The 21936-nt window shown below is 38.3% G+C and overlaps 1 protein-coding gene across 2 annotated transcripts in view; it reads right to left on the minus strand.

The window, feature by feature from the left end:
• PIK3C3 (phosphatidylinositol 3-kinase catalytic subunit type 3) overlaps positions 1–21936 on the minus strand; it is a 122120-nt gene that overhangs the window by 57755 nt on the left and 42429 nt on the right. For both annotated transcript variants that reach the window (XM_066352887.1, XM_066352888.1), the window contains exons 10-13: positions 17259–17444; positions 9105–9259; positions 7295–7385; positions 3961–4028 (exon numbers count right to left, since the gene is read on the minus strand). In XM_066352887.1, coding sequence (XP_066208984.1) covers positions 3961–4028; positions 7295–7385; positions 9105–9259; positions 17259–17444 — 500 coding nt within the window. The remainder of the gene's footprint in view (positions 1–3960; positions 4029–7294; positions 7386–9104; positions 9260–17258; positions 17445–21936) is intronic.

Consider the following 21936-nt stretch of genomic DNA (forward strand, 5'->3'; position numbering starts at 1 on the left):
AGTCATTCTAAACTATAACACTGTCAATATGGTGATATTCAAATCCAACCTACACCTTTCCAATCCTTAAAGTCCTTAACTGTCTGCAAGACCTTAAGTATATTCATCTTATTCTCCTGTGTGTTTATGTAGCAAACTCATTTCCAAATAAGCAACAGAGATGTCCACACTGTACAGGCTGCCTTCCTCTGTTAAGGTCTCCTTGACCACCAAGTAAACACAATGGCCACAGAGACTTCATGTGATTGAGGATACACACTGGTGCTCATGATAAAAGTCAAGAATCCAACATCTCATCTCTCAAGATCATTCAAGGCAAAGTTCTGCTGCAAAGAGAAAGTCCACATAAAATAAAAATAGGAGTGCTGTTTCCCAATATGAAGATAAACTTAGATCAAGACTAGAAAATGTACAGTGGTAGAGCATCAGCCTGGCGTGCAGGAGTCCCGGGTTCGATTCCCGGCCAGGGCACACAGGAGAAGTGCCCATCTGCTTCTCCACCCCTCCCCCTCTCCTTCCTCTCTGTCTCTCTTCCCCTCCCGCAGCCAAGGCTCCATTGGAGCAAAGTTGGCCCAGGCGCTGAGGATGGCTCTGTGGCCTCTGCCTCAGGTGCTAGAATGGCTCTGGTTGCAACAGAGCAATGCCCCAGATGGGCAGAGCATCGCCCCCTGGTGGGCATGCCGGGTGGATCCCAGTCAGGCGCATGTGGGAGTCTGTCTGACTGCCTCCCCATTTCCAACTTCAGAAAAATACAAAAAAAAAAGACTAGAAAATGTAGATGGGAATCATTTCTGAATTCTCTATTTAGAGCAGTAAGTGAGATTCTAGAAAGCATGCTAAGGTAATACCTCCCCCTTCAAGGCTGTCAACTTCAAATAGAAAGGCAGACAAAACAGCCCAGGTACCCACTGTGAGATGACATCACTGGGCTACCTGTTTCCTGCCAATTTTGTTTTGCAGGGTAAATAACCTTTATTACCATGAAAGGTCCTAAAGGTTTTAGAAAAACATGTCAAAGCATCTAAAGTTTCTTTCAATTTAGACATACTGGAATAGCTATAAAAATAAAACACTGAAACAATTTATAGATCCTGACGCCCAACACTTTACAGATTGGAGACTGTAACTCCCCTCTGTGGCTTAAAAGGTTGACGCTCCTCATTTCAAAAGGATTGCCCACACAACAATGGGCCCCTAAGGATTCAACTATGGCAGAAATCCCACTTAAATCATTGAGAAGGGAACAAATGAAAAAGGAAATTCAAAATGTTCAAAAGGAAATAAAGCAATCAATTAAAATTTATATTTTACATTTGATTAATACCTTTATACTACTCTGTCCATGTTTAAAGGAAGTGAATGATCATTTTAAACCAATTATTTGAAATTATTTCCCATATTCTCACACATAATCACAAAAGCAATGTCTACCAAAGTCAGAAGTCCACATTAATACCTCTTCTCCCTGAGTATTTGAATATGTAATACGCAGACTTAAATATGAGAAAAATAATTACTCTTCAGAGAGTGAGTAAATATAATACATACTAATGCTTAGATGAATCAAGAGTTATAGTAGAAAAACACAAATCAAATCTAAATCTGGTGGAATGTTTATAAGACTGGGCACTGGGGTTGCACTTCCTTTATTATCTATGAAGAAAACAAAGTGGTCTTTCTAAATAGAAACTGTTGCCTTATTAGTAACAGCCCATCTAACAGGTTTTTGACTGTTCAGCTGCTCTCAGAATGGTTTGAAAACTCTTTCTACTTGAAATAAGAGATCAAAGATTCTATCACAACTAATTTCAGGTTTTACAGTGAAATGTGGTCTACAGTCAAATCTGAAGAATACATCATTTTAAAACACTACAAATCAGCATATGCGCACAGCTCTTACCATAGTAACTCCTCTAGACTACAAATCCTGAGGCAGAAAAACATTTCACGAATATTGCAAGAAAACAGAAACACCTATTAAGAAATTCTTAGTAAATGATTTTTAAAAATAGAAAATCTTAATTTTAAAATACCTAAGAAGCTTGTAAGTACTTACTCAAAAACTCGACAACATGCCCCACATTTCTTTCTATGTATTTTCTTTTAGATATTTACTTAAATTTTCAGGAAAAAGTATTTTTCTGCAACACCAGTGAATAGACATGTATTTATTAACAATTCAGACTGGGGCCCTGGCCAGGTGGCTCAGTGAATAAAGGGTTGTCTCGGTGCCCCAAGACCCCGAGTTCAATTCCTGGTCAGGGCACGTACAAGAAGCAATCACTGAGTTCACAGCTAAATAAAACAACTAAGTGGAACGAGTTGATGCTTCTCTCTCTTCTCCTCTTCTCTCCCTCTCCTTCTTTCTCTTTCAAATAAATGGGAAAATTAAAAAAAAAAATTGGAATGTGGAGAAATTAGAAAGCCAGAGGTTACATTAAAAGGAAATAGTCACTATTAGACTATTTCCAATATGAGAATTTCTAAATAAACATTTCAAAGTAAAAATGGTGATTAACAACTAGCCAAAACATCTTCTGGGTATATTTTTAGGAAATTTACTACTGTGAGGGAAATGTAGTTTTATGAATATTAAGTTAAATTTCTAAAGTAAAAGTAAGAAACTATTTTTCTTTCCACTATGAAAACCGAGGAAAAAAAGTCACAGGGTCCAAAGAGGGTAAAAAGGAAAGATTTAGTTAAAATAACTGATAGTGGCTTTATTCTTTGTAAAGAGAACCATAAAAGCTGAAACTAAATAATTATTTATTGTTTATGTAAATAATGGACCCCACCTTGTGTTTGTAGAGTCCTTTAACTTAGTTACCTACTTACTGGCGACAGGGACAGTACCCACAATAACTACATCAGGTTCAGATAGTGTGAGAATGAAGTTAATGTTTGATTTGGTATACTATATAGATAGTTTTTCTAAACTCAGTCTAAAACAAGACATTATTGTTTAATTTTGTCACAGAAAATAAAATGCCTCATTTTTCTTCAAAAATAATGAAATTTCAAAATCGATATCCATTAATTGGTACTGTTTAAATAAACACAGTAAAGTGAGCAGTAAATCAGCTTAGAGATCATTTCTATAGTTAAAATACATCAGGTATATGGAGAAGATTTAAATGTTCTCTCCAATGAGCAGAACGCTTCCAGCAGGCCTCACCCAGCTGGCTTGTCCGTGTGCTCTGTAAAACTGGACAAGGCTCCCTCGTCTAATGTCCAATACTAGTGCTACCTTTTTACTGAACCAAAGTATTTCTTGTTGTGGCTAAGTTTCTGTGTCCTTGTCACAGTCTCTTGTCAGAATTCTGTGACAGATAAAGGGAATCTCACTTCCTATGAATTATGGCTCATGAAGTCAATTAGCCTCCCTGACCTTAGTTTCTTTCTTTCCTTCAACTCCAGAGACTGGATGAACAGAGGTAATTATACTTCCATTACATAACTTCACGGTGACAAATGAGAAAAGGTCACTGAAAGTACTCTGTAAATAGGAAAGTTCTAGATAAGTGATTTAATCCCAGTTCAGCTTCTATCAAGTTCATTTATTCATCTGTAAAATAAATAACTTAAAATTCCCACTTCCCAGTTTTGTATGTTTCCTGTGTTTTGGTAAACAATGTGAAAGCACACACTTCTAAGGGACTGTGAAGTATTACACTTAAACTACTTAGATACCATACAAGGCAAACAGGCACCAAATTGAAAACCCCACTGCCCTACTTAACTTGATCTTAGACACTGGAAGGAGTGAAAGGAAGAGAAACAGTGGTGCCAATGAACATGTTCATGAGCACAACTGTAAAGGAATAAAGCTAGATATAAACACTGCATTTAGGTTTTTGGTGATTTCTCATACCTTATTTTAAATCGACTTGATGCTTATAGTATGGGGGAAACAGTTATAAAGAGTGATAAGAAAATAAACAAAAAATTATTTTTACATACCAGTATAAATAATTAGCCAATGTTGAGTTTTTGCAGGCTCTTGATATCAAGAAGGTACAGAGATCTTGCTGAAATGAAAAGAAATGTATATACATTACATCACCATTTGTTACTAACCATGAGAACATAAAAGAGTCTCCATTTGCCCATCGGTTTCACCTACACACCTTACACCACAGATATCTGATTTCATGCACCCATCTATTCTTCCGTACAATATTTATTCTAAGCCAGACAACACTATGGGAGAGGTAAGGATCCCATGGTTCACAGAGCTCCTTGTCCAACTGAAGCTTAACATTTAGTGTAGGAGAGAGACAGAGCGGTTTCCCAAAACTCCAAGAGAAACAGGGAAAGAAAAAGTAAGCAAACAAGATACTTCTCAGGTGTCAGGGAGGAGACAAGAATGCTGGTATCTGTAGAGATAAGTGAAGGAACTCAGCGTGGTTGGTTATCACCTCGATATCCCTTAACACTTACAGTAGTACCTTGACACATGAGTTAAATTCGTTTCATGGCCGAGCTCGTGACTCATTTTGCTCATGTGTCAAATCAAATTTCCCCATTTAAATTAATGGGAATGCAATTAATCCGTTCTGGTCCCCAAAAACCACACAAAGTTTTTGTTTTATATGCTTATAAATAAGAAAATGTGCTTTATAAATAACAAATACATATATATATACACACACACACACATATATATACACAAATAAGAGAGAATGTAAAGAAATAAACTGATTTATGAAATGTACTTACCTTCAAGTATACTTGAAGATGCTGGTGGAGGGGGAGGAGACATTAGCAAAACAATGGCTATTCCCAAGCAGGAAGGTAATTAGCAATTTCACAGACAGCTGCCCAGTGCCATTTTTACAATAAAAGAGAGCAAACTGAGAAAATACAAATTTTACAAACTAATTTGCCCAACAATCATTTTCTTCACTGACTTTTGGCTTTTTCACCACATTTTCCTCGCTTTCACTTAGAGGCCATTTCAATAAAAACATTTCCATGGAAGTTTGTTTCTTCCTCCCTTTCAGAACGTTTGGCAGGCCATTTAGTGGAGAGTGGTGGAAGCTCATGATTCAAATATCCACTTGTGACTTAAAGCAAAAAATCCCACACGTGACTGCTCGTCTCTCAAATTGCTCATGACTTAAAGTGCTGTTGTGTCAAGGTACCACTGTAATTGCTTAGGGATATCTTAAAGGTAATACCTGCTGGTGCAATATTATTAGCCTACTTGGGACAGGAAAGAGGAAGGGAAACGGCACTCAAAATAATTTCCACTGATTTCTGGGATAGCTTAGATTACTTGAACCTCTTAAGAAACTATTTAACTGAGAAAAGATAAAATCGCTTAATCATTGAATGACAACAAACAGGATCATCAGTCAAAAAAGAAATATTTTAAAATTATTTTTATTTTTATCCTACAAATTTTGAGTATTAGGTGGTGTGTAAAACAACATTCTAAACAACTTTCAGAATCCAGGCACTTCACACAATCTTCAGCATCAATTACACTGGCTCAAGCTACCACTGTCACCTGGATTATTTCAATAACATCCCAGTAAAAGTCATTTGATCCCATGGCCTACCGGCCTTGCGAGACTATCTAATTTTATTTATTTATTTATTTTTTTGTATTTTTCTGAAGCTGGAAACGGGGAGAGACAGTCAGACAGACTCCCGCATGCGCCCAACTGGGATCCACCCGGCACGCCCACCAGGGGCGATGCTCTGCCCCTCCGGGGGGTCGCTCTGCCACGACCAGAGCCACTCCAGCGCCTGGGGCAGAGGCCAAGGAGCCATCCCCAGTGCCCGGGCCATCTTTGCTCCAATGGAGCCTTGGTTGCGGAAGGGGAAGAGAGACAGAGAGGAAGGAGGGGCGGGGGTGGAGAAGCAAATGGGCGCTTCTCCTATGTGCCCTGGCCGGGAATCGAACCTGGGTCCCCCGCACGCCAGGCCGACACTCTACCGCTGAACCAACTGGCCAGGGCCGCGAGACTATCTCTTGCTGTACCTCAGACTCATTCCCTCACCACGCTCCCCTTTGCTCACACTCCAGGGCCAGGCACACTGGTCTCTGTAGTGTCCAAACAAACTTAAGCTCTGGTCGGAGGGCCTCTACACTTGCTGTACCCTCTGCCTGAAATCTCTCCCCAGATCACCACATGCTTGTTCCCTTACCTGATTCATCTTTATAAAGAGGTAACTTTCCAGAAAGGCCTTCACTGACCAATCTTTTCAAAATTGCAACTGACCAACCCCACCCCAGCACTCCCTATTCCCTATTATTTTTCTCTGGCTTATTTTTCTCCACAGAAAATAAATATTATCTCCTCTGCTATAAATAAGCATTACTGACTATAACCAGCCCAAACAGAAGAACATAAGCTCCATGTGACAAAGATTTTTACTGCATTGACCCCAGCACCTAGAAACAGTTGCTGGTACATAACGAGAGCTCAAAAAACATGTGTGAGTGAATTACTAAATCTTCATCACTACCTTAACTTTAAAAGGGCAAGTAACTGAAGCTGAATGGCTCTTTAAAGGGCTGCCGTAAAGATTCTACAGTTTAAAATTCCTCTTTCAATATTTTTAATTATATCAAAAGGTAAGGAGACATACAAACTTTGGCTAACAGTTAAAAATGAAAACAAGAGTCATTCAATCATCAACATTAACTCCTCTAAGTTTTGACTAAAAGTAATATGTACGCATTTTAAAAATCAACTGACCTTTCCAGTATCAAAACCTCTAACATTTGTTTTAAACATCATGGGGGTGAAAGAGTCTTCTCAAACAGAATTCTTAAAGAGGAATGCAACAATACCCACTAGTGCTTCTGCAAGTGCACTGTTGATGTGCCTTTCAGAGCGGCACCAGCAGAGAGGCCTGTGTTACCTCAAATTAATCTACTTCTCAAAAAGATTCAATTTTTCTGAGTTAGAAACAGCCTGACAGTATATTAGCCTTAGTATCAAAGTCATACATTTTTACAATGTAATCACAAACTACAGTAATGTTCATAAATATGTTAACATTGAGTTTCTTTAATAACAAAATATTTAAGTCAGTTTATTTTCACATTGCATATGGATCCATTTATATGCCCAAAGCACCAATAAAATGCCTCAAATTGAAGATTATTTGGCACTTTTTGCTGAAAAAAAGTCATAAACATGCATCATAAAACAAATTATTTAATAAAGTTATAATATTTGGCTTATTCATCAAAATCAATGCTTTAAAAACTACCACATAATGTTTGCATGGCAGGAGCTTTCTCTCCCACAGGAAACTTGAAAAGCTCTGTGCTCACCTCCAGATTTTCACCATCTGAACCTTCTTTGGTCTTAGATGCAGGAGGAGGGGAAGACACTGGAGGAAGGGGGCTGGTTATAATTTGGGAGCTGAAAAAAAATAGGAGATATGTAAAATATTCTGTCTGGAAGAGAGGATACACATTTTTTTACAAAACAGTTCACCTCAACTGTGTCTGGATAACGTGTCTCTTCCTACAGTGTGTTCTGTACAACATTAGTCACATTATACTTTGGAAAAGAGGACCCACAGGCAAAGAATATGGGTAAGACTCTTAGAGATGTGTAACACTGCATATTGATAAATACTAGTTTTTTTAAAAGCCCATTTTACTTTAAATTAAAGCATTTCAGCTTTTCTCAAATATATCTGGTGACAAGACCACCTCTACCTACATGATATATTTTTAAAAAATACATAAATTAGTGACCAGCACACCATGATTTGAAAAACAGTGGGTGACAGTTTATAATGTCATAAATTCCTAAGCAGAGTTCTAGAAAACACTGTATATGGCATAAATACGGAGGAAGGCAAATCCACATGACTAGAGACTGAAGGCCTCTAATGTACAGTGGGAGAAAATCCAAGGGTGTCTCTTCTCTTAAAAACAGAAAAATATAAAGCAGCCTAGGGAAGAAAAAAAAAAAATCTTTCTGTTTTTCAGTTCTTCTCCAAATGAAAACACAGAAGATAAAAAGACCCTTAACATAACCATAAAAATATTCAGAAATATAATCTTGAGCCTATGTGATAACTGAAATAATTAGTGATTCAGGTACTCATTTCTAGACCACATCCTGTCATTAATAAATCTCATGAACTTTCCCAAAACAACTACTGATGTCACAGGGCCTCAAAGTTCTCACCCAAAGGTTCCTCTTTATCTCAAGTTTTAAGATTTTATAGAAAGAACAATGGCAAAGTAGAAAGAATGGGGACTCTGGAATTGACTCTATGATTTGCAAGTTTTATGATTTGGGGCAATTTACTTAATTTCTAGTTAAGTCATTGATACCCAAATTTGAGATATGAATGCCTACATTGGGATCACTATAACAAGTCAATGTATGTAGACTACCTCACAGTGTCTGCTAAAGGTGAGAGTTCTTAATTGTTGTTATTGTTACAAGCTGATTTTAGTTCAAGTAACATATTTCTTTAGTATAACTACTAAAAACAATACAACTTTACAATAAAATATGAGTCCACTGACATGCCCTGTCCTTCATTTTATTTAGGCATTAACAGTAAATAGTCCATAACACTTACTGAGAACTATGTGCCAGACACTTTTCTATAGGCTTTACATGTAGTAAGTTATTTAACCTTTCAGCAACTCTTAAACAGTAACTCCATTTTAAACTAAGGTCATATAGAGAATACATAACAGCTAGTAAGTGGCAAAGTCAAGATTTTAACTTAGGTAGTTTGACTCCATAGCCTGCCAAATCCCGCAATATAATGTTTGTATTTTTTGAGTGAATATGCATAGTCATTGGTAAAACTTTAAACTTAGTACCAACGCGGGTTTGGTACATCTCAGGGAAATGAAAAGCAGATGACAATTTGAAAAGGAGGGAAACGTCCAGATTTGAAAACAAGTCCAGCCCTGGTCATCTCAACATGCCAAGTTCGTAGACTCAACCCCTGGTCAGGGCATACACAAGAATCAAGCAATGAATGCATAGGTAAGTGGAAAAACAAAACAAGGTTTATTTTTTCCTCTGTCTCTCCCTTTCTCTCTCTCTGACAAAAAAACAAAAAGAAAGAGAAAAAGAAAACAACTTCTCCCTGGATATGCATACCTATCTATTTCTGAAGAATTTATTCCAGAATTTGACACACTCTCAGACACTGAACCCTGACTATCCTTCTTGGTAGGTTCTAATCCATTCTTTATATCATCAAAATTTTCATATTTGAGAGCTTGGACCAGCTGTAATAAGTACATCAACAAATCCTGTAAAACAAACACACAAAAAAAGAAGATAATATTAGAAAAACAAATGCAGTATACGGTTACAGCCATAATTTACCCTGAAATATCAAGCTAACGATCCACTCCATCTATCACTGACCAGCTGTGTCTTTGGAAGATTACTAGGAAACCTAACCTTCTGGTGTCTCACTGGGTCCCCATCCATGAAGTGAACAGAATCAAAGCCTTAGAGATAAGGAGTAAGGATTAAATTAACTAATAGAGGAAAGTCACAGAATAATGCCTGGCACAGAGTAAGGGGCTAGAAAATGCCTTGTTTAAAGCAGTATCCAAAATGTAAAGCAGCCTGACCAGGTGGTGGCACAGTGGATGGAGCATCAGACTGGGACACAGAGGACGCAGGTTCGAAACGTTGAGGTCACCAGCTTGAGCACGGGGTCGCTGGCTTGAGCATGGGATCATAGACATGACCCCAAGGTCACTGGATTGAGCACAAAGGTCGCTGGCTTGAAGCCCAAGGTCGCTGGCTTGAGCAAGGGCTCACTCGCTCTGCTGTAGCCCCTGGTCAAGACACATATGAGAAAGCAGTCAATGAACAACTAAGGTGCTGCAACGAAGAATTGATGCTTCTCATCTTTCTCCCTTCCTGCCGTCTGTCCCTATCTCTAATTCTCTGTCTCTGTCACAAAAAGCCCCCCCAAAAACAAAAAACAAACTGCAAAGCAAAAAAAAAAAAAAAAAAAAAACCCACAAAATTTAAAAAAGGGTTGAGACAGTTTGTTTAAGGCAGGATCCTTTCGTCAGCAATAAAGCAGATAATAGGATTTTACATCTAAGATTACATAAGAAACTCCAAATTTTCAAGTTTTCCAAGAATTTCTGCTTCATAACCTTTCCTGGTTGGGATTTTAAAAAAAATCCTGCATTCTTTTGTGTGTGTGTGTGTGTGTGTGTGTGTGTGTGTGTGTGTGAGAGAGAGAGAGAGAGAGAGAGAGAGAGAGAGAGACAGAGAGACAGAGAGAGAGGGAAGACCAGAAAGGAGAGAGATGAGAAGCATCAATTCTTTGTTGTAACACCTTAGTTGTTCCTTGGGTTTCAAGCCAGAGACCTTGGAGTGTTGTGTATGATATGCTCAAGCCAGCGACCCTGAGCTCAATCTGGATGAGCCCGCTCAAGCTGGCGACCTCAGGGTTTTGAACCTGGTTCCTCTGCATCCCAGTCTAATGCTCTATCCACTGTGCCACTGCCTGGTCAGGCAAAAAATCCTGTGTTCCTTTTATTTTTCCTGAAAGTTCAGGTTCTAAAGAATTTGGATTGCTTTTTAAATAAAAATCCTACAAAACAGATATTTTAATTTTAACATTTGTGACTAAGTGAAATACCTACTTTCCTGACAACTACCAATAATGATCTATAAAAAACAAATTCCAAAGCCTAAATTTCCCATACTCCTATTGACAATCGATGGGGTAATTAGGACTAAAAAGTGTCAACAAAGTAGCTTTTACCTTTCTGAGCGTTCACCTAATGTAAAAAGATGCTCCAGGTTTAATATTTAGGATGGAAATATTTCCTGTCTTACTCTATAAGTGTAGTTCTATCCAATGACTCTTTAAAGCATCTGCTATCTTCCAATTTTAATTGTCACTGTTAAGCCCTCAACACTTACAATGAGAAAAACATTTTTTTATTTATTAATTTTAGAGTGGAAGGGGGTGAGGAGGAGCAGGAAGCATTAAGCCCCATATGTGCCTTGACCAGGCAAGCCCAGGGTTTCAAAATGGTGACTTCATTGTTCCAGGTCGATGCTTTATCCACTGCGCCACCACAGGTCAGGCATAATGAGATAATCTTGAGATTTTGCAACTGCAAATTCAACATCAGTCTCTTCTTTTGGCCCACAAACCAGTTAAATTCCCTGTAAAAATTTAATGGCACACCCTACCCTCTCTCCTGTTTCTAACATGAACTGTAGAGCACTTGTAGTTACTTGCTTTACTTTTTGCCTTTTGCACTATATTATAAACTCCATGAGTATAGAGACGCTTTCCAACAATCTATTTTCCCATACATAATACCATAATGGATTTTTAAAATAATTTTTTTCTTACATTGTCATGGCCAACATTTTTATCATTACCCAAACACTGACAGAGTAATATGCATGGTTTCACCACTAAATGATTTCTTTACCAAAAAAAAAAAAAAAAAAAAAAAATTAAATGAGAGATTAACTGGCTTATTAACTCTTATTCAAATAAAATAATCAATGTCAGTGGCCAGGGAACTCAAGTAACTGTATCAAAGCATCTCTATAGTATACTGTTGCTGCTGAAAACTTTTTAATTAGAGCAATAAATATCTGATTTTCTATTATTTTATTTAAGATTTACAGAATCTAACAGCTATAGGAATGCTTAGATGCTTTTTCTAAGAAAAAAAAAAAGTGAATTATATAACAGAAAATTGATTAATATACTTAATGACAAGTAACCTTCTTGGGAGGTATAAGTAATTCAGTTTCAGTGCTAGCCTTCATTACCAGGGCATGCTTTGAAAATGTTGAATATATCACCTGTTGCCTTTTCCTAATTACAGAAAAGAATCACCACATGAAATAAAAAATATCACCATTGTTACTAAATTTTCCACAAAGGAGAAATTCAGAAGAAAACTCCCCTTTTATTTTTAGGTCACTCATCACCATCTTATTTGTCGGTCTTCTATATTCAACTACTCTTTCCTTCATTTGTATGGAAATGAATTAACTTCAATAGTAAGTACAAAGTCTGTTTGCTCATTATACAGTCACATCTTGAAAAACATAAAACTCCTCCAAGCATGAAGGAGAGAAGCATAGGTGTAAAACAAAACAAAACAAAAAGAAATCAGGTTTCCATCTCAGACAATTCAGTAAAAATTTCCCAAGAGCTCTGAAATATTATCTAGATACTGATCACCATTTTCCTCAAGAACATGTTAATTCTAATGTTTCAGAGAGAAAATGCAAAGTCCCATGTCAAATCACTCACTGACTTCTCATTTCTTACTGAATTAAGAGTAATTCTTCAGACAGACATTTTGAGTTAGCGACATGAGTGCTGATCCTGCCTCACAGATAGCTACAGACCCCTCACACTCACTAAAGGGAAGTATTTTCTGTTTTTCCTGCACTTTTCAACCACTTTGCCTTTGCTCCTGCTGCTCTCCCCACTTAGAATGTACCTGAACTCATGTCCAACTGTGAAAATTCTACTCTTCCATCAATGCCTATTTTAAATGCCTCTTCCTCCTCAAATTTTAATGGGGAATCTCTCCATTTGAGCCACATATTTGAGTAAGAAATATGACTTTAAAATTTTTCCTAGGTAGAATATTAGCAAGTCAAATTTAGAAAGATATTAATATTGAGTAAGAAATATTTTTTAAAATGTACAGATTGTATAACATAATAAAAGATTTCATATATATACTATATACTGATGTTTTCCAGACAGCATGACACTTTACATAAAAAATACAGGAACCGGCCCTGGCCGGTTGGCTCAGCGGTGGAGCGTCGGCCTGGCGAGCGGGGAACCAGGTTCGATTCCCGACCAGGGCACACAGGAGAAGCGCCCATTTGCTTCTCCACCCCCCCCCCCTTCCTCTCTGTCTCTCTCTCTCTTCCCCTCCCGCAGCCAGGGCTCCATTGGAGCGGGGATGGCCCGGGCGCTGGGGATGGCTCCTTGGCCTCTGCCCCAGGCGCTAGAGTGGCTCTGGTCGCGGCGGAGCGACGCCCCGGAGGGGCGGAGCGTCGCCCCTGATGGGCGTGCCGAGTGGATCCCGGTCGGGCGCATGCGGGAGTCTGTCTGGCTGTCTCTCCCCGTTTCCAGTTTCAGAAAAATACAAAGAAAAAAAAAATACAGGAACCCACCTAACATCCATTAGAACTAATATGATAAATCACTAAACCCACAAGGTGAAACACAAATATATTATTTATTTACTTATTTTTAGCGAAGGGTGTATGAGAAGCATCAACTCATAGTTGAGGCACTTTGGTTACTCATTGATCACTTCTCATTTGTGCCTTGTTGGTGGGGGGGGGGGGGGGGGCTGCAGCCGAGCCAGCAACCTTGGAATCAAGCCAGTGACCACGGGGTTATGTTGATGATCCCACACTTAAGCCTATAACCCCATGCTCAAGCTGATGAGCCTGCACTCAAGTTGGATGAGCCAGCGCTCAGGCTGATAATCTCAAGATTTTAAACCTGGGACACCAACAACCTGAGTCAATGTTCTATATACTACACCACCACTGGTCAGGTAGGTAAAACATAAATATTAAAACAAAAACACATCTTTCCAAAACACACACACACACACACACACACACACACACACACACACACAGCTTTCCATTTAACAAAAATAAGACATAAAAAGGATAAAGTCGTTCATAACAATAATTGTCATAGAATAAATCTAACTTTTAAAAATGCATAAAATTTTTATAAAATAGGAGCTTAAATTTTAAAAAAAATCATTATCTCCAGGAGGGAAAATTTAGTATCATAAAAATGTCATTTTTTTCCTTAATAAAAAATTTTAATGGCCCTGGCCGGTTGGCTCAGTGGTACAGCGTTGGTCTGGCATGTGAAGTCCTGGGTTCAATTCCTGGTGAGAGCACACAGGAGAAGTGACCATCTGCTTCTCCACCCTTCCTCCTTCTCTCTCTGTCTCTCTTTTTCTCTTTCTTTCTCTCCCCCTCCCCTTCCTGCAGCCATGGCTCAGTTTGAGCAAGGTGGCCCCAGGCGCTGAAGATGGCTCCATGGCCTCACCTCAGGTGCTAAAATAGCTCAGTTGCCAAGCAACAGAGCAGTGGCCCCAGATGGGCAGAGCATCACCTGGTAGGGGGCTTGCCAGGTGGATCCTGGTTGGGGTGCATGTGGGAGTTTGTCTCTACCTCCCTCTCACTTAATAAAAAAAAAATACTAATAAAATTTTAATGTAATTCCACTTAAAATTTTGGTGGAGTTTTAAGAAAAGGACAGAATTATTCCAAAATTATTGGGAAAAATAATGTACAAAAATTATAAAAGTAAACCTACAGGCATCCATAAAATAATCTAGAAACACAGTAATTTTTTTTTACAAATTAAACATACCTTTGACATCATTTGCCTTTATATTCACTAGCCTATTTCAAAAATTTATAGACACCAAATATATGTGCTAATTGTGAGAAAATGTCCAAGATTATACTATCAGTGAATAAGGCAAATTTTTAACAATATATTAATATTTATAGAATATTCATATTTATGATAGTTTATAAAAAGTTGTATGTATGTATGCTGTACATGCATACATATGTTTGTAATTTGCATAAAGAATATATAAAAAAATATACGAGTGGCTACCTTTCTGGGGATAAAGAATGGCCAGAGGAGTAGAGTCCTATATTATTTCTTTCACAGTTAAAAAGCAAAGTAAATTGAAAAAAAAAAGGATTAATATCACAGTATGGAAATAAAGCAAATTCTGTGGGAGCGGAAGGAAACAAACAGAAGAGCCGCTTGCTCCGAGGTGGCTCCGGGAGCTCTCAGGTGGGTGGCCTGCTGGGAGGCCTGCGCTCCAGCCTGAATGATGCCAGGGAGAGAGACACTGGGACACCGGGGAGCCTGGGCTAAGGCACGGCTACTAGAGACTGAGGCACGTGCAAGACATCAGACTAACTGTCCAAACAGAAAACACAGCGTTTTCATTCAGCTTTCCCAGTAGTCCAAGAGGGAGGGAGATAGACAAATTGACCTTTGACATGACATCTTTTCACACTATGATTATATGATTCTATTATCTTTTGCAAACCCCAAAACATTTGAAGTTTATAAAACCATAAATACTGTACTCCGAAGACACAGCATGATTTCAGCATAAAATTTACAAAATATAAATGTGCAATCTTTTTGCATATGGGCATGAGTACAATTTTCAAAGCGTTTTTGAATTTTTTTGTTCATTACTATCAAGTGACGTAAGTAACTATTATCACTATTTTTCTTCAGAGAGGAAACAGGTGAGAATACATATACAGTGTTCCCAAAGACATATATGATATATATGTAGATATACAGAGTTAAAGAAAAGACAAAATTCATATCTTAATATACATCTAACATATCAGTAGGAAGGGAAATCATGAGCTAACTTAACTACCATACTATTTATGCTAGATCTCTACAACCTTGAAAATACTAATAAATAACTGACTGCAGTTTAAAATGCATGCAATGTTTCTATCATCTCTACCTCATAAAACAAATTATAAAATGGCCTAGAAATAGCTCAGTACCTATACAAACTCTACACAAACACTAATAACTCCAGATACAAATACAGTTCAAATACTTAACCTCTAGGCTCCAGGAAACTAAAGCCAGACAATCAAAAGTGATGATTTATAATTTTTTCTATTTAAATTCTGAACCCATATTGAGAGACTGTGTTGACTACAACCCAGAGGCCTTTACGTAAATTCTATGACTCATGTCAAACATAGAGAATTATTGACTTGAGTGAAATTTCTAATGAATTTCAAAATAAATATTTTGATTATTTCAAGTTAATATTGTAATAATTTTTCTACTTGTGAAACAGTAAAGACAATTAGGAAGAAAATAATAGGCTCAATACAATGTTAGAACTGCTTTCTGATAGAAGAGTAAATAACATTCTATTCTGATAAAATTGTGCAATATCTGAGATCTTGTATAAAAGAAATCTAATGGAGGGTAAGGAATGGGGAGGAGAGAGTAAGCGGTGTTATAGATGAAACAAGATGGCTATGAGTTGGCAATTGTTAAAGATGGGTAAATTATATGTAAGCACTCCCTCTATACTATTTACTATAAAGTTTAAATTTTACTATAATTAACTATATACATAAAAATATTAACCTTAATAAATCCTCTTTGCTTCTTGAAATTCAGATACTACTATCAATTCAAAATGATTTAATTATTATTTTAAAAAATTTTCCATTGATGTGAGAGAAAGTGAAAGAAGCATCAACTTGTTCCACTAAAGTCATTCCATTTAGTGGTGCACTCATAGACTGTTTCTCCTATGTGCCCTGACTGGGGTCAAACCTGCGACCTTAGAATGGCAGGACAATGCTTCATCCACTGAGCCACCTGACCATGACCATGATTTAATTATTTTTAATAAAGGTCCTTGATAGTAACTGTTCTATAGGATCAGCATTCCTATATACACATTGAAGTTTGAGAAGAGTTATCCCATATCCCATAAGCCCTGCAGGCTAGCACAAACTATTATTATAGATTATATTTGAGAGCACATTCACCCTATAAAAATTAGTAAAAAGTATTGCTAGATTAGTCTACCTCATTAGGAATTACTAAAATGCAAAACCCAGCAGTGCTTTGTGTCAACACAGAATGTTTCTCCTTCCCTAGTGGCCTCAGAAATATAAATAAGGCCAGCATTAAGTCTGTGGTCTCTGCTTTCCAGAGTATTCAAAACCATCAAGAAACATACATATACACGTGATTCTCGGCAACTGGAAGTTTAAGAAGGCAAATAAGATGACCACGCATCTGTATGTTTTAAAAAGGACTTTTCAAGGCTACAATTAAAGGTGGCTTGTTGTGTTCCGACTAATAGAGGAGATCTGAATTACTCCCCAGCAGGTGCTACATTAAACCATTTTTCATTAGAATTCCTTTTTCCAGACAGAAGGTATAAGCTCTGCTGCCAGGTAAATGTGCTGGGAGAGATTGTCCTACCACAAAACAGATCAGGAAGTAAATTTTCATTTCACAGAGAAGTCCCTGGAGGAATATTTTAATTTTACTTCTGAAAGCACATCTAGTATGTCCTCTTCGCTTCTAAAAAATCTGCCCCCCCTTCACACACACACACACACGCACACACACACACACACACACACTCTTGAGTCTATAATCAGGCTCTAGTTTAAAATGTACCCAAAGAAGAAAGAACAACAACGCACCTCATCATCCGCCTGCCGCAGCCGGGCCACTGCGTAGCGCCTCACTGTGGGGTTGGTGTAATGCGAGGACAGCAGCTCCAGGGAATCCTCTACGTCCATTGGCTTCCACTTCCCCAGAAGTTCCAGTGCCTGTTTGGCCTCCTGAGGTAGATCCCAATTAACACACTTCAAGAATTTTGTCAAAGCCTAAAATTAGAAAAGATTTTTAAATTAGAAACAACCACCTATTATTTGGGGTAGGGAAGGTCCAGGGGTGACGAGGCAGAGATCCACTCGGTCGTGATGGAAGAGTCACAGACTCAACGGCCGACTCCCTATGTAATCACTAAACAAGGTTATACATTCAATTCTAGAAAAGTAACACAGGGCAGAAAAAAAAAGCATGTTGGCTGAAACTTTACAGATCAAACTACTTTCAAAGCATTATGAATTATTAAATTATCTTTAGCCTTTCTTCACTATGCTTTTGTTATTTTAAAATACGTTAGGCCTCTGACCTGTGGTGGCGCAGTAGATAAAGTGTCAACCTGGAAATGCTGAGGTTGCCGGTTCAAAACCCTGGGCTTGCCTGGTCAAGGCACATATGGGAGTTGATGCTTCCTGCTCCTCCCCCCTTCTCTCTCTCTCTCTTCTCTCTCTATAATGAATAAATAAAAATAAAAAATCTTTAAAAAAAGACTCAGCTCGCATTATTATTAAAAAAAAAATTAAAATACGTTAGGCCTCAAGATGTGAAAATAGTTGAGGCAGATCTCACGAATTCTGAGATGCCTTTGAGACAACCTTCATTTTGCAACATCAACATGTGATATAATATAAAGTAGCCAATGAATGAAAAATTCCAAAGCCAAGTGAGAATAGACTCCTCATCACTAAACCCACTCTTGAACACTTCTCCAGAGTCACTGGGTTCCTCGATACTCACATACCTAAGGACTCAAAAGAAATTGATTATATTATGTATATTATGTCTCTCTGCACCTAGAAGTAACTATTTAAAAAAAGACAACCAAGTAAAAACTTCACAAGAACAAGCATAAAACAAAACAAAACACTGAAGCAGGAGCAAACAGTCTATGATTCAACCAGCTGTCTGTAGCATCTCTCTGGAACCTCGCTTCTTTGGATAGATAGCATACTGAAGTCTTCACCAGATTGTCACATAAGTAAAGTACCTTGGTGCATATAACTCGCAGCTGCATACATAATAAATGCATACCTGCCAAAAATTCAACTTGCCCAGGAAGTTGCTGGCAACTTTCAGCTTCCTTTAATAGTTGCCTCAATCTTATTTAAAGTCAGCGGTCTCCAAACTTTTTACACAGGGGGCCAGTTCACTGTCCCTCAGACCATTGGAGGGCTGCCAAATACAGTGGTCCTCTCACTGACCACCAATGAAAGAGGTGCCCCTTCCAGAAGTGCAGTGGGGGCTGGATAAATGGCCTCAGGGGGCCGCATTGCGGCCCGCGGGCCGTAGTTTGGGGACGCCAAACTATCATTATTAAATGATGCTCTTCTAACTGCCAAATGCTTTTGAGGGCACCCTTATCTCTAGAACTGGAGTCTGCATTCCCCAAGAGTAGCGGTCTATCTCTTCTGCACCTCCTGCACGGCATTTAGTACACTGTTCCCGCTCCAAATAACAACACAAACTGCCCTAGTAATGGACTCAAGCAATTATTTTCCACTTCTAAAATGTACTTCTAGGTTGAAGTGTGGAAACAAAGCAATACTTCTTAGATCACTACAGCGAAAGGTTTTCCATTGCACAGAACATCAGCAGCCTTAATAGAAACGTGTGGCTATGTGCTTGTTATAAGCAAATCCTGCAGCATGCCGATATACTCAATTCAATAACTGAAACAATCTAACTCCCAGATTCTATGATTTATAGACCTATTAGTAAGATTTACGACATATACTACTGCCGAGAAACCTAAGGACTGTACAAGAATTCCACAACTTTATAATGCTAAATGTTACAAATGTAAACAAGGAGGTAGTAGATTGAAGAAGGAATGAGATAGAAATATGAGAATCTGAAGGCAGCAATAGTAATGATACTTCCCCTTAAATCCATTAAAGATGCTTAGTGATCTATGTAAAGGTACAGGCCTCAAAGATAATGTTGTCCCTAGAGCTTCCAAAGATAACAGGGGTGTACACACAAGCTTTAGAGCCAGTGTGCTTGGGGTCAATCCTAATTCCCAGCTCCATCAATTATTAGCTTAGTCACTTAGAGCACATTATTTAAATTATAAGTGACCTGTCTCAGAATGTTGTGGTGAAAATGAAATAAGATTGAATGCAAATGTTTAGGACGGTACCTTTTACATAATAAATACTTGATAAATGTTAATTATTTTATTATCCAATATTATTGTTTTTCTATTTCTATATTGAATCCAACATCAAATGTTAATATTATTGCATTTATTATCATGTTTTATATTTTAATAGCAATAACTATATATTTGTTACCCTCCCTCTGATCTTAGAATCACCTCACTGGTATTTCATATTCTTACAATCAAAAGCGCAATCACTTTAGAGCTGTATTTATCATATATATTTCTAATTTTAACTTCTACCCACATGATTATTGGAAATTACTACTTTGTTGCTAAAGGAAAACCTATTCCTCTACTCAAGACACTTCTGATACTAAACTTGAGTTTTCCACACCATCCAACTCCCTAATCTTCTGAGGACACCAATTGGGTGTCCCGCACTTTAATTCAATTTCGATACTAATATCCTGGAGTTAATGCAGAATCCAAGGGTTAAGGGTTAAGTCTCACAAGATTACTTCCCATTTCAGATGCCCAGACTTCTGTCTGACTTGGCTACAAATCAGGAGTTACCATAACATCTTCCTCAGGTTCAATAATGTGCTACAGTGGCTCACAGAACTCAGAGAAACACTTAACTTATTACTACTGGTATATTTTAAAAGATACAAATGAATAACCAGATGAAGAGACACATAGGCAATGTCTGGAAGAGTCCCAAGCATAAGAGCTTCTGTACCCATATAGTTTGAAGTGTCTATCTCCTGTCATATGATGTGTTCACCAACCCAGAAGCTCTATGAACCCCACTGCGTAAGTTTTTTTGAAGGTTCCATTCCATAGGCATGATTTATTTAATCCCTCACCACTGGTGATTAATCCCATCCCAGACCCTCTCCCAGAGATGGGAGTGGGGCTCAAAGTTCCAATCCTCTGATCACAGGGTTGGTTCCTCTGGCAATCAGCCCCACCCTAAAGAGCCACCTCATTAGCATAAACGTAGGTGTGGTGGAATGCATGGAGTTTATTACTACCACTCAGCAAATCCTAGGGTTTTAGAAACTATGCCAAGAATCACAGATCAAATGTACATACCTTATTATATCACAGTATCACAGTTGTTCTTCTAATAACTTAAATACAAAACATTCAAAAATAAAAGTATCTCCTCACCTTGATCCTTCGACTTGCTGTATTTCCTTATTTCAGACAAACCCCAGGAGTTGTCACCAAGTCATTTCATACATTTCCCTCTAAGCTGACCTCCCACTTAGCTCTCCAAATCAGTACACTGTCTTCTAATTATGTCTCTTTTTTTCATTCTCAGTTCCGCTCCAATCTACCCTGGTTTGTCTTCCTTAAAATGGCACTTGCTAAGACACATTCTGATGCTTTAATGGTTTCCTCTTGCTGGTAAAATACAACTCCCAGGCACAGAATTCCAGGCTCATCACAAACGTACTCCACCTTTCTTACTTCATAACCATTCATGAACGGTTCAGAGACTCTGTCTCTAAACCTAACAAACACTTTGGTATACTCATATCCCCCCCCCCCCCCCCATGAGAACGATCATCAAATCAAAAGCACCTCAAGAGCTTACTGGACCCGTAAGACCAGTCTCTGCTTGGGGACACTTCCTTCTCATCTCACACGGACCTTGCTCTCTGCTCGTGTTCATTACAACAATCTCCTAATTGTCTATTAAGGGAGTGACCTTCAATTCCTACCCTGTACTTTTCCATTTTATCTGTATATATATATCCTTGCCTCAACAGTTTTAATTTATATGAAAACAGAAAAATGACATTGCAAGCCCACAGTTCTCAATAATACTAGGTCAAGAGTCAACAACAAATGTTTGCTGAACTGAATCTGTTCCCACCATGGTTTTCTACCTGCTCTCACTGTCTCAGTAGTTGCTTCAGAAGCAGGCTCTTCAGAACATTCAATGTATCACTATTTCACCACATATGCCTTTTCAAATACAATGGAAAGGCATCAAGTTAACGTAACATTTATCCTTTTGTGTGTGTGTGACAGAGAGACAGAGAGAGGGACAGGAAGGGAGACAGATGAGAAGCATCAATTCTTTGTTGCGGCACCTAAGTTGTTTGTTGATTGCTTTCTCATATGTGCCTTGATTGGGGGGGGGGGAGGTACAGCACAGTGACTGACCCCTTGCTCAAGCCAGCAACCTTAGGCTCAAGCCAGCGACCTGGGGTGCAAGTTGGATGAGCTGACACTCAAGCCAGTGACCTTGGGGTTTCAAACCTGGGTCCTCTGTATCCCAGTCCGATGCTCTTTCCACTGTGCCACTGCCTGGTCAGGCAACAGTTATTTTTTAATTAACATTTTTACAAGAAAGGCTATGATAAACACTAGTT

The sequence above is a fragment of the Saccopteryx leptura genome, chromosome 11 (genome assembly GCF_036850995.1).
Source record: "Saccopteryx leptura isolate mSacLep1 chromosome 11, mSacLep1_pri_phased_curated, whole genome shotgun sequence".
NCBI lineage: Eukaryota > Metazoa > Chordata > Mammalia > Chiroptera > Emballonuridae > Saccopteryx > Saccopteryx leptura.